At 35.4% G+C, this 13,132-nt stretch overlaps 1 protein-coding gene across 1 annotated transcript; it reads left to right on the forward strand.

Annotated features, from left to right (window-relative positions):
• Positions 1-7,632: 7,632 nt before the first annotated feature.
• On the forward strand, positions 7,633-10,480 carry LOC121940471 (zona pellucida sperm-binding protein 3-like). Its single transcript, XM_042483244.2, has 8 exons — positions 7,633-8,136; positions 8,223-8,338; positions 8,418-8,515; positions 9,053-9,230; positions 9,307-9,424; positions 9,520-9,605; positions 10,090-10,193; positions 10,311-10,480. Exons 1-8 carry the CDS (start codon positions 7,750-7,752, stop codon positions 10,367-10,369), a joined length of 1,146 nt encoding a protein of 381 aa, XP_042339178.2. The 5' UTR covers positions 7,633-7,749; the 3' UTR covers positions 10,370-10,480.
• Positions 10,481-13,132: the final 2,652 nt, after the last annotated feature.

Here is a 13,132-nt window from a genome sequence, read left to right on the forward strand (position 1 = left end):
CGCATCTCTATAAGCTATTCTAAGTTGTTTTCAGCCATTTTTAAGAGGGGTCAAAATTTGACTTTTTTCACATACTATACTATTGCCTTGTTCGCCATTATTTTGGACATGCTAATTTATGATGTTTTTGGCCTTTTTTGGCCTTTATTTCCACTGGGTATACTATAACGCATCTCTACAAGCTATTCTAAGTTGTTTTCAGCCATTTTTAGGAGCGGTCAAAATTTGACTTTTTTCACATACTATACTATTGCCTTTTTCGCCATTTTTTTGGACATGCTAATTTATGATGTTTTTGGCTTTTTTTGGACCTTATTTTCACTGTGTGTAATAAAACTCATCTCTACAAGCTATTCTAAGTTGTTTTCAGCCATTTTTAGGAGCGGCCAAAATTTGACTTTTTTCACATACTATACTATTGCCTTGTTCGCCATTTTTTTGGACATGCTAATTTATGATGTTTTTGGCCTTTTTTGGACCTTATTTTCACTGTGTGCAATAAAGCGCATCTCTACAAACTATTCTAAGTGGTTTTCAGCCATTTTTAGGAGCGGTCAAAATTTGACTTTTTTCACATACTATACTATTGCCTTTTTCGCCATTTTTTTGGACATGCTAATTTATGATGTTTTTGGCTTTTTTTGGACATTATTTTCACTGTGTGTAATAAAACTCATCTCTACAAGCTATTCTAAGTTGTTTTCAGCCATTTTTAGGAGCGGTCAAAATTTGACTTTTTTCACATACTATACTATTGCCTTTTTCTCCATTTTTTGGACATGCTAATTTATGAGGTTTTTGGCCTTTTTTGATCTTTATTTCCATTGTGTATACTATAACACATCTCTACAAGCTATTCTAAATTGTTTTCAGCCATTTTTAGGAGCGGTCAAAATTTGACTTTTTTCACATACTATACTATTGCCTTTTTCGCCAGTTTTTTGGACATGCTAATTTATGATGTTTTTGGCCTTTTTTGGTCTTTATTTCCACTGGGTATACTATAACGCATCTCTACAAGCTATTCTAAGTTGTTTTCAGCCATTTTTAAGAGGGGTCAAAATTTGACTTTTTTCACATACTATACTATTGCCTTTTTTCGCCATTTTTTTGGACATGCTAATTTATGATGTTTTTGGCCTTTTTTGGCCTTTATTTCCACTGGGTATACTATAACGCATCTCTACAAGCTATTCTAAGTTGTTTTCAGCCATTTTTAGGAGCGGTCAAAATTTGACTTTTTTCACATACTATACTATTGCCTTTTTCGCCATTTTTTTGGACATGCTAATTTATGATGTTTTTGGCTTTTTTTGGACCTTATTTTCACTGTGTGTAATAAAACTCATCTCTACAAGCTATTCTAAGTTGTTTTCAGCCATTTTTAAGAGGGGTCAAAATTTGACTTTTTTCACATACTATACTATTGCCTTTTTTCGCCATTTTTTTGGACATGCTAATTTATGATGTTTTTGGCCTTTTTTGGCCTTTATTTCCACTGGGTATACTATAACGCATCTCTACAAGCTATTCTAAGTTGTTTTCAGCCATTTTTAGGAGCGGTCAAAATTTGACTTTTTTCACATACTATACTATTGCCTTGTTCGCCATTTTTTTGGACATGCTAATTTATGATGTTTTTGGCCTTTTTTGGCCTTTATTTCCACTGGGTATACTATAACGCATCTCTACAAGCTATTCTAAGTTGTTTTCAGCCATTTTTAGGAGCGGTCAAAATTTGACTTTTTTCACATACTATACTATTGCCTTTTTCGCCATTTTTTTGGACATGCTAATTTATGATGTTTTTGGCTTTTTTAGACCTTATTTTCACTGTGTGTAATAAAGCGCATCTCTACAAGCTATTCTAAGTTGTTTTCAGCCATTTTTAGGAGCGGTCAAAATTTGACTTTTTTCACATACTATACTATTGCCTTGTTCGCCATTTTTTTGGACATGCTAATTTATGATGTTTTTGGCCTTTTTTGGACCTTATTTTCACTGTGTGTAATAAAACGCATCTCTACAAGCTATTCTAAGTTGTTTTCAGCCATTTTTAAGAGGGGTCAAAATTTGACTTTTTTCACATACTATACGATTGCCTTTTTTCGCCATTTTTTTGGACATGCTAATTTATGATGTTTTTGGCTTTTTTTGGACCTTATTTTCACTGTGTGTAATAAAACGCATCTCTACAAGCTATTCTAAGTTGTTTTCAGCCATTTTTAAGAGGGGTCAAAATTTGACTTTTTTCACATACTATACTATTGCCTTTTTCGCCATTTTTTTGGACATGCTAATTTATGATGTTTTTGGTCTTTTGTTGCCTTTCTTTCCACTGTGTATACTATAACGCATCTCTACAAGCTATTCTAAATTGTTTTCAGCCATTTTTAGGAGCGGTCAAAATTTGACTTTTTTCACATACTATACTATTGCCTTTTTCGCCATTTTTTTGGACATGCTAATTTATGATGTTTTTGGCTTTTTTTGGACCTTATTTTCACTGTGTGTAATAAAACGCATCTCTACAAGCTATTCTAAGTTGTTTTCAGCCATTTTTAGGAGCGGCCAAAATTTGACTTTTTTCACATACTATACTATTGCCTTGTTCGCCATTTTTTTGGACATGCTAATTTATGATGTTTTTGGCCTTTTTTGGCCTTTATTTCCACTGGGTATACTATAACGCATCTCTACAAGCTATTCTAAGTTGTTTTCAGCCATTTTTAAGAGGGGTCAAAATTTGACTTTTTTCACATACTATACTATTGCCTTTTTCGCCATTTTTTTGGACATGCTAATTTATGATGTTTTTGGCCTTTTTTGGCCTTTTTTTCCACTGGGTATACTATAACGCATCTCTACAAGCTATTCTAAGTTGTTTTCAGCCATTTTTAGGAGCGGTCAAAATTTGACTTTTTTCACATACTATACTATTGCCTTTTTCGCCATTTTTTGGACATGCTAATTTATGATGTTTTTGGCTTTTTTTGGACCTTATTTTCACTGTGTGTAATAAAACGCATCTCTACAAGCTATTCTAAGTTGTTTTCAGCCATTTTTAGGAGCGGTCAAAATTTGACTTTTTTCACATACTATACTATTGCCTTGTTCGCCATTTTTTTGGACATGCTAATTTATGATGTTTTTGGCCTTTTTTGGACCTTATTTTCACTGTGTGTAATAAAACGCATCTCTACAAGCTATTCTAAGTTGTTTTCAGCCATTTTTAAGAGGGGTCAAAATTTGACTTTTTTCACATACTATACTATTGCCTTTTTTCGCCATTTTTTTGGCCTTGCTAATTTATGATGTTTTTGGCCTTTTTGGCCTTTATTTTCACTGGGTATACTATAACGCATCTCTACAAGCTATTCTAAGTTGTTTTCAGCCATTTTTAGGAGCGGTCAAAATTTGACTTTTTTCACATACTATACTATTGCCTTTTTCGCCATTTTTTTGGACATGCTAATTTATGATGTTTTTGGCTTTTTTTGGACCTTATTTTCACTGTGTGTAATAAAACGCATCTCTACAAGCTATTCTAAGTTGTTTTCAGCCATTTTTAGGAGTGGTCAAAATTTGACTTTTTTCACATACTATACTATTGCCTTGTTCGCCATTTTTTTGGACATGCTAATTTATGATGTTTTTGGCCTTTTTTGGCCTTTATTTCCACTGGGTATACTATAACGCATCTCTACAAGCTATTCTAAGTTGTTTTCAGCCATTTTTAAGAGGGGTCAAAATTTGACTTTTTTCACATACTATACTATTGCCTTGTTCGCCATTTTTTTGGACATGCTAATTTATGATGTTTTTGGCCTTTTTTGGCCTTTATTTCCACTGGGTATACTATAACGCATCTCTACAAGCTATTCTAAGTTGTTTTCAGCCATTTTTAGGAGCGGTCAAAATTTGACTTTTTTCACATACTATACTATTGCCTTTTTCGCCATTTTTTGGACATGCTAATTTATGATGTTTTTGGCTTTTTTTGGACCTTATTTTCACTGTGTGTAATAAAACTCATCTCTACAAGCTATTCTAAGTTGTTTTCAGCCATTTTTAGGAGCGGCCAAAATTTGACTTTTTTCACATACTATACTATTGCCCTGTTCGCCATTTTTTTGGACATGCTAATTTATGATGTTTTTGGCTTTTTTTGGACCTTATTTTCACTGTGTGTAATAAAACGCATCTCTACAAGCTATTCTAAGTTGTTTTCAGCCATTTTTAGGAGCGGTCAAAATTTGACTTTTTTCACATACTATACTATTGCCTTTTTCGCCATTTTTTTGGACATGCTAATTTATGATGTTTTTGGCCTTTTTTGGCCTTTATTTCCACTGGGTATACTATAACGCATCTCTACAAGCTATTCTAAGTTGTTTTCAGCCATTTTTAGGAGCGGTCAAAATTTGACTTTTTTCACATACTATACTATTGCCTTTTTCGCCATTTTTTTGGACATGCTAATTTATGATGTTTTTGGCCTTTTTTGGACCTTATTTTCACTGTGTGCAATAAAGCGCATCTCTACAAACTATTCTAAGTGGTTTTCAGCCATTTTTAGGAGCGGTCAAAATTTGACTTTTTTCACATACTATACTATTGCCTTTTTCACCAATTTTTTGGACATGCTAATTTATGAGGTTTTTGGCTTTTTTTGGACATTATTTTCACTGTGTGTAATAAAACTCATCTCTACAAGCTATTCTAAGTTGTTTTCAGCCATTTTTAGGAGCGGTCAAAATTTGACTTTTTTCACATACTATACTATTGCCTTTTTCTCCATTTTTTGGACATGCTAATTTATGAGGTTTTTGGCCTTTTTTGATCTTTATTTCCATTGTGTATACTATAACACATCTCTACAAGCTATTCTAAATTGTTTTCAGCCATTTTTAGGAGCGGTCAAAATTTGACTTTTTTCACATACTATACTATTGCCTTTTTCGCCAGTTTTTTGGACATGCTAATTTATGATGTTTTTGGCCTTTTTTGGTCTTTATTTCCACTGGGTATACTATAACGCATCTCTACAAGCTATTCTAAGTTGTTTTCAGCCATTTTTAAGAGGGGTCAAAATTTGACTTTTTTCACATACTATACTATTGCCTTTTTCGGCATTTTTTTGGACATGCTAATTTATGAGGTTTTTGGCTTTTTTTTGGACCTTATTTTCACTGTGTGTAATAAAACGCATCTCTACAAGGTAATCTAAGTTGTTTTCAGCCATTTTTAGGAGCGGTCAAAATTTGACTTTTTACACATACTATACTATTGCCTTTTTCTCCATTTTTTGGACATGCTAATTTATGATGTTTTTGGCTTTTTTTGGACATTATTTTCACTGTGTGTAATAAAACTCATCTCTACAAGCTATTCTAAGTTGTTTTCAGCCATTTTTAGGAGCGGTCAAAATTTGACTTTTTACACATACTATACTATTGCCTTTTTCTCCATTTTTTGGACATGCTAATTTATGAGGTTTTTGGCCTTTTTTTGGAAGTTATTTTCACTGTATGTACTAAAATGCATCTCTACAAGCTATTCTAAGTTGTTTTCAGCCATTTTTAGGAGCGGTCAAAATTTGACTTTTTTCACATACTATACTATTGCCTTTTTCTCCATTTTTTGGACATGCTAATTTATGAGGTTTTGGCCTTTTTTGGAAGTTATTTTCACTGTATGTACTAAAATGCATCTCTACAAGCTATTCTAAGTGGTTTTCAGCCATTTTTAGGAGCGGTCAAAATTTGACTTTTTTCACATACTATACTATTGCCTTTTTCGCCAGTTTTTTTGGACATGCTAATTTATGAGTTTTTTGGCCTTTTTGGTCTTTATTTCCATTGTTTATACTATAACACATCTCTACAAACGATTCTAAATTGTTTTCAGCCATTTTTAGGAGCGGTCAAAATTTGACTTTTTTCACATACTATACTATTGCCTTTTTTGCCATTTTTTTTGGACATGCTAATTTATGATGTTTTTGGCCTTTTTTGGTCTTTATTTCCATTGTGTATACTGTAACACATCTCTAAAAGCTATTCTAAATTGTTTTCAGCCATTTTTAGGAGCGGTCAAAATTTGACTTTTTTCACATACTATACTATTGCCTTTTTCGTCATTTTTTTGGACATGCTAATTTATGATGTTTTTGGCCTTTTTTGGACCTTATTTTCACTGTATGTACTAAAATGCATCTCTACAAGCTATTCTAAGTGGTTTTCAGCCATTTTTAAGAGGGGTCAAAATTTGACTTTTTTCACATACTATACTATTGCCTTTTTCGCCATTTTTTTGGACATGCTAATTTATGATGTTTTTGGCCTTTTTTGGACCTTATTTTCACTGTGTGTAATAAAGCGCATCTCTACAAGCTATTCTAAGTTGTTTTCAGCCATTTTTAAGAGCGGTCAAAATTTGACTTTTTTCACATACTATACTATTGCCTTTTTTCGCCATTTTTTGACATGCTAATTTATGATGTTTTTGGCCTTTTTTGGTCTTTATTTCCACTGTGTATACTATAACGTATCTTTACAAGCTATTCTAAGTTGTTTTCAGCCATTTTTAGAAGTGGTCAAAATTTGACTTTTTTCACATACTATACTCTTGCCTTTTTCACCATTTTTTGATATGGTAATTTAAATTTTTTTTGGCCTTTTTTCCCCTCTGTGTATATTATAATGCATCTCTACAAGGTATTTTAAGCTGTTTTCAGCCGTTTTTAGGAGCAGTGAAAAACTGACTTTTTTCACATACTATACTATTGGGTTTTTTTTTTTTGCCATTTTTTGATATGCTAATTTATGAGGTTTTTGGCCTTTTTGGCCTTTATTCCCACTGTGCATACTATGACGCAACTCTACAAGTCCTTTTATGTCATTTTCAGCCATTTTTGGGAGCAGTCAAAGACTTTTTTCGACATACTATAGTATTCCATTCTTTGATGCTAATTTATGAGATTTGTGGTCTTTATTCCCACTTTGTATACGACGACGCATCACTACAAGATATAACATGCAATTTTTGGTCATCTTCAGGACATTTCAAAATTTCAGATTTTCTACCATACTATACTTTACTTTTTTTAGCTTTTTTTTCAACATGCTGTTTCATTACATTTTTGCCCCTTTTTTGACATGATATACTATGCCGTTTCTCTGCTAGCTATAATAAGTGTTTTTCAGCCATTTTTTCGACATGTCATATTATGATGTGTCTCTACAAGCTATAATATGCGGTTTTCAGCCATTAGCAACGCTTCTTACAATTGTCTAAATGATGATCTCGTGTGTCTCTCTCCTCAGTAGATTTAGTTTCAGGTTTCAAGATGGGACTTCCTCCTGGGACATTCATTGGACCTGCATGAAAAATTGCTTGCTTGGACCACAAGCAATTTCAGAAAAAACTGCTGTTAATGTGAAAAGTTCTCTTTTAATTTTTATGTGTACTATGCCTTTTACTACTATATGTGCTACTTACCTTACTTGTACTTGTATATCTCATAAAAACTCACATGCAAACCTTACATGCATGTATGTCAGTGTGACTACAGCTTTACCTCGCCCACATCAGTTAATGAGTAATTGCCTCCAGCTGCCTCTCAAGGTATTTTGATTAGTCTGAATTGGGCTGTCTTTGAGGTACTGGGAGGACTGTTTCAAGTGTTCGAAATCTGCATGTTATTTAAAACACTGTGTTGTACTGTTATTAAGAGAAAAGGCCACAATGTCGATCACAGGTCACTCAGCCTCTCTGGCACTGCTGATAGCATGTGCTTTTAGTGTTGCAGATGCAATTCGAGCTTTGAAAGATGGACCCATGATCGATGCTGAGGGAAGGGAATATAAATCTGCACCATTAAGAGCTGATGCTGAAAACATCAGTGGAACAAAAATCCCTGACAGATCCCCTGTCAGTCTACACTGCACAGAAGCATCCATGATCATTATGGTGAAGCCTGACCTGTATAAAAATGGACGCTTTTTGTCTGCTGCAGAGATTTTTTTGGGAGAAGTTGAGCATTCACAGAACAGTCTGTGCCGAGCTTTTACTGCTGGTGACTCTGAATACATCATTGAAGCTGGACTGCAAGACTGTGGATCCAAATTAACTGTAAGTTGCTGACTGATTGATTTATCTGTGGCCATCCGAGTTATACTTTTGACACTGATTTTTAATGTTTTTATATTTATCTCAAGATATCTGAGGACTCTGTGATTTACTCAAACAAGCTGAGAATTTCACCTGCTGCCCATTACCACGGCATTACAAGGGTGACTCAGGCTGAAGTTCCTGTTTCCTGTCACTACAAAAGGTGAGATTTTATCATTGTTATGTTAAGAGAGCATGTTTTGTGGCCTCTTTTTGGCTAATTTGTTAATTTTCTGGGACAGGACACACTTTGTGAGCAGTAGCCCTCATCAGACACCCATGACCCTCTCCACTCCTGCAGAGCATTCAGCAGCTGCTTTCACTTTAAAGCTGATGACCGGTACATGTGCACACTTTCTTCTCTTGATAAGAGTGAATTTAATTGGCAGTGAAATAAGTTTTCAGATCTTTTAAAGCACCATTTCCACTCTGTGAAAATACTCCACTACAAGCTAAAGTCCTGCATTCAAAACCTCACCTAAGTGATTCAAGCATAATATACTTAAAGAAATACTTCACCCACAAAATGATCACATGTATATCAGTTACCCAACCCATGTCACATTGAATTCATGCAGAAAACTTTGTTTTTCTTGCATGCTTTCACAGTAAACAGACAACTGAACCACAAAAAATTCTACAGTGATCAGGGTCCGTGTTTAACAACAGCAAAACTACAACCAAGACATCTGATCACAAACTCTTACACAACTTGTGCAGTATAATTCAAGTCCTATTTCGTCATGCAGACGCAGTGGAAAGAAGTATAAAGTTACATTAAATGGCAGTACCGAAGTGCAAGGACCTCAAATTTGTACTTGAGCCATACACTACTGCATGTACTCATTGTTTTGGGTTTTTTTTTATCTAAATGTAGATGACTGGACAAGTGAGAGGCTCTCTACTGTCTTCTATCTTGGAGACCTCCTGCACCTCGAGGCATCTTACACTGGTCCTGATTCAGGACAAAAACGTCTTTTTATCGACAGCTGTGTTGCCACTCTGTCACCTGATGCTTCATCAGTCCCAAGATACAACTTCATCGAAAACTATGGGTAAGAGAAGCTCAAAATGCAGTATGGAATAACCGACTGGCTTTGCCTTTGCATGAGAATATTTTTTTCCTGTCAGATGCTTCACAGATGCAAAAGAGGAAGGATCAAAGGCGCTGTTCCAACCCAGGAAGAGAGCATCTTCACTTCAACTTCAGCTTGATACTTTCCTGTTTCACCAGGATTCGAGGAACTCAGTGAGCTACCTTTTCTAACCTGCAGGATTTAAAAAATAATTTGAAATGCTCTTGAGATCGTACAATGGCATTTCTGTGTTCTTCACCGTTTTTAGTTATTTATCACTTGCGAGCTGAAAGCGACCGATGAAATGTGGAAGAGAAGCCCCACCGACAAGGCCTGCAATTATGTACATTCAAGGTAAAAAACAATTTCCTATTGAACATTGTAGCTCCTCATTTTAGCACGTAAAGCCTTGCACGGGTTTGGAAAGTTCAGATACAGTTGGCGGATCATTCACAAATGCACGTCGTCAAATCAGTATTTGAACTGTGAAATGATTTCGATTATTTGGCTCTACTCCAGCATTTCTGACTGAAATATTAACTGTGAGCTGTAACTGTAACTGTAAGGGGGTGTTATCATTACCCCTGGCGCATATATATATAAAAAGGGCTACAATTTCCACGCTGGATTTTGGTGTAAATGCCCTTAAAATTAAAGCTTAAAGTCAGCCCCCTAACCTTTGGTTATTGTCTAATTTCAGATCTAACAAATTACAGAGTAGTATGCACTTTAAATTGAGCTAATATTAAAAATGTTACAACTGCAATATGTCTACATATTTATTTTAAAGCTAAACTGTAAAGGTATTGTAAATCATTTGGTATATTTTTCTCATCAGATGGATAAATGTGGATGGCAGTGATGTCTGTCGATGTTGTGACAGTTCCTGTTCAAAAGGTTCTCCTTACGATAACATAAGCCTGAGACATCTGATCCCTAAAGGTATGCTGCAGATCCTCACAAGAGTTTTATAACCAGTGAACATGTGGTATTTTTGTTCAAAAGTCTCAACAAAATGCTCTCATAAGAATATCTTGATTTCTTTTTTTTTTTTTTCAGGTATCGTGGCATGTGGAACTGTAACTCTTGGCCCTTTACTGATTTACCCCGGCAAATAGGCAAAGAAAGTAAAATTTGGACAATTAACAGCCAATACTTCAAGGTTGTCCCTATAATTTTCTTGGCATGGTGATATTAAAATCATCCTGAATAAAGAGTCAGTGCTTAAATTCTGGTCTTTGCAATAATTCAATTACTTGTTGTATTATTCTTGACTTTGCTGTTTTGTTTTTTTGGTGGGTGGGGCGTGTTTTAAGGGAAAATGGTATAGCAGTGGTGGGTAAACTGACTTGACACTGTGAAGTTGACAGTAAAATTGAGTCTAGGCTACTATGACATACTTATGTATGTTTACTGTCCTCCAGTGGTATAAAGAAGAACTGCAGCACTGCATGAATTCATTGTATAGAATAAGTACAAACTTTACAACAACTAGGTTAATCACAAGGGGGATAATGAACTTTAACACCAATATTTGTAAGAAAATGTTAATGTTTGCTGGTGTGAGAATACCAGTTTACCTTAACCTTGCTAGTAAAATCTGTAGCTACTACATAAGCCACTTTTCAGTAGCTGTCATGCATCTGTGCCATATATTTTTGAAGTAAAAAGATTCTGGTGGATAACTTTACAATGCAGGTCTCCTTTTAATACTGAGAAATTAGTGTAACTCGACAACAAAAAGAAGAATCAACTTTTCCTTGGGCTTTTTGGTTTTGCAAAACTCAAACCTGCATATATTAAAATGTGTTTAAAAATGTCATGGTATAGTTTGCCCAAAAAAAAAAGGTCGACATCATGAAAACAATGCCTTAGTACAATTTGCCATAAAAAAATGTAGAAAAGTCATAGAAAACAATAGCATAGCATGCACATAAAATGCTGTTTAAAAATACTAATATGCCACTGAAGTGTTGTAAAAATGAAAAATAGTATGGCCTAAAAATATCATACTAACGTATGCCATAAAAACGTCATGGAATAGTATGCCATAAAACTAGAAGAAAAATATGTCCTGGTAGTGTGTGCCATGAATTTCTGGTAAAGTGTCATGTAAATGTAGTTAAAAATGCCATAGTCAATAATTTGCCATATAACGTGTCATAGTATAGTATACCATAAATGTGTCTTTAAAAGTCTTACAGTATGTCATAAAAAGTAAAGAAAAAAAAGTCACAAAATTTCATAGTATAGTATGCAGAAGAATGTCATGAAAAACAAAGTATAGTATGCCATAACATTTCTGGGGGGGCAAAATTTCAACGTATAGTATAGCATAAATTGGTCAGACAAGTCATAGTATGGTATGCCATTAAAAAAAATTTTTTTTAAATTTTAAAAAATTTTTAAAAAACATGCCATAGTAAGAGTGTATGATGAAGTAGCCTTTAGTCCAATGACTAATGCCTGAATAATTATAGCTGGGGGATCAAATGGTTTTCACAAAAGAAAATGAAATTTTATCTTCAATCGATATTTTCTTAAAATGCAACGTAATACTTATTTTGTCTGAGGCAGCCAAAACGGGAGTCTCACTTCTGCAAAAGTGGCATACAAAGTACATCCATACACAGCTGCACTCAAAATTATTCAAACCCCATTGAAAATTGTTTATTGGCAAAATTTACAAACTTAAAGCAGTTTGTAATATTCAGATCAAACAAGAACAATTTAAATAGCTAATCACAACTAATATTATAAGTTGTTTCTTCAGATTCAACACTAAATGCCACTTTCAATGACTACTGCAGTCTCAAAATTATTCAACTCTGAATAGAATCTCTCACAAGAGCACACATTTGCAAATCAGGTGTTGTCTCAAGCACACCTGATGCAACTAAACAAGGGCTTCATTATCTGCATTAGGTGTGCTTGAGTTAGAATCAAATACCTTGACAGGCTCGGGTTTGTTGACGGTGGCGTTTGATTGCATGTCAGAAATATGGCTGAGTCAAGAGAATTGTCGAAGAAGTCGAGAGATCACTGCCTTGCACAAACATGGAAAAGGATGCAAAAAATAGCAAAGGTACTGAATGTTCATAGAGATGCTGCTGGACGCATAGTTTACAAGTTCTAAGTTAAAGAAACACTGGCTACACTACCTGGAGAGGCAGAAAGAGGAAGTTATCAACCGTAACTACCAGATTCTTGAGGGGGCAGGTGATCAAAAACCCTCGAGTGACTGCAAAAGACCTGCAGCAAGACTTGGTGGCAACAGGCACTGAGGTTTCAGTTTGCACAGTAAGGAGCATACTAAACACTGAAGGTCTTCATGACGCACACCATGAATGACCCATAGGCCTATGGATCAGCGGTATGCCTGGAGGAGGAGGAATGAAACACACCCTGAAAATGTGGTAGTCTGCAGCACGGGGGCTCCACAGGGTACAGTGCTCTCCCCCGTTCCTGTTTACACTCTACACATCAGACTTCACCCACAATACTGACAGCTGCCACATCCAGAAGTTCTCCGATGACACAGCCATCGTTGGATGTGTGTCAGAGGGGGACGAGCTGGAGTACAGGGAGGTCATCACCTCCTTTGTCTGCTGGTGCGAACGGAACCACCTGAGCATCAACGCCAGCAAGACAAAGGAGGTGGTGATTGACTTCAGGAGGAAACCACCTCAGCCTGCACCGGTGAACATCCAGGGCCTGGACATTGAGATCGTGGAGAAGTACAGGTACCTGGGTGTTCACCTCAACAACAAACTGGACTGGGCACACAATACAGATGTCCTGTACAGGAAGGGCCAGAGTTGTCTCCACCTGTTGAGGAGACTGAGGTCCTTCAGTGTGAGCAGGACTCTGTTAAGGACATT

This window comes from Plectropomus leopardus, chromosome 18 (genome assembly GCF_026936395.1).
Source record: "Plectropomus leopardus strain MGB_pleo_1.0 chromosome 18, ASM2693639v1, whole genome shotgun sequence".
Taxonomy (NCBI): domain Eukaryota; kingdom Metazoa; phylum Chordata; class Actinopteri; order Perciformes; family Serranidae; genus Plectropomus; species Plectropomus leopardus.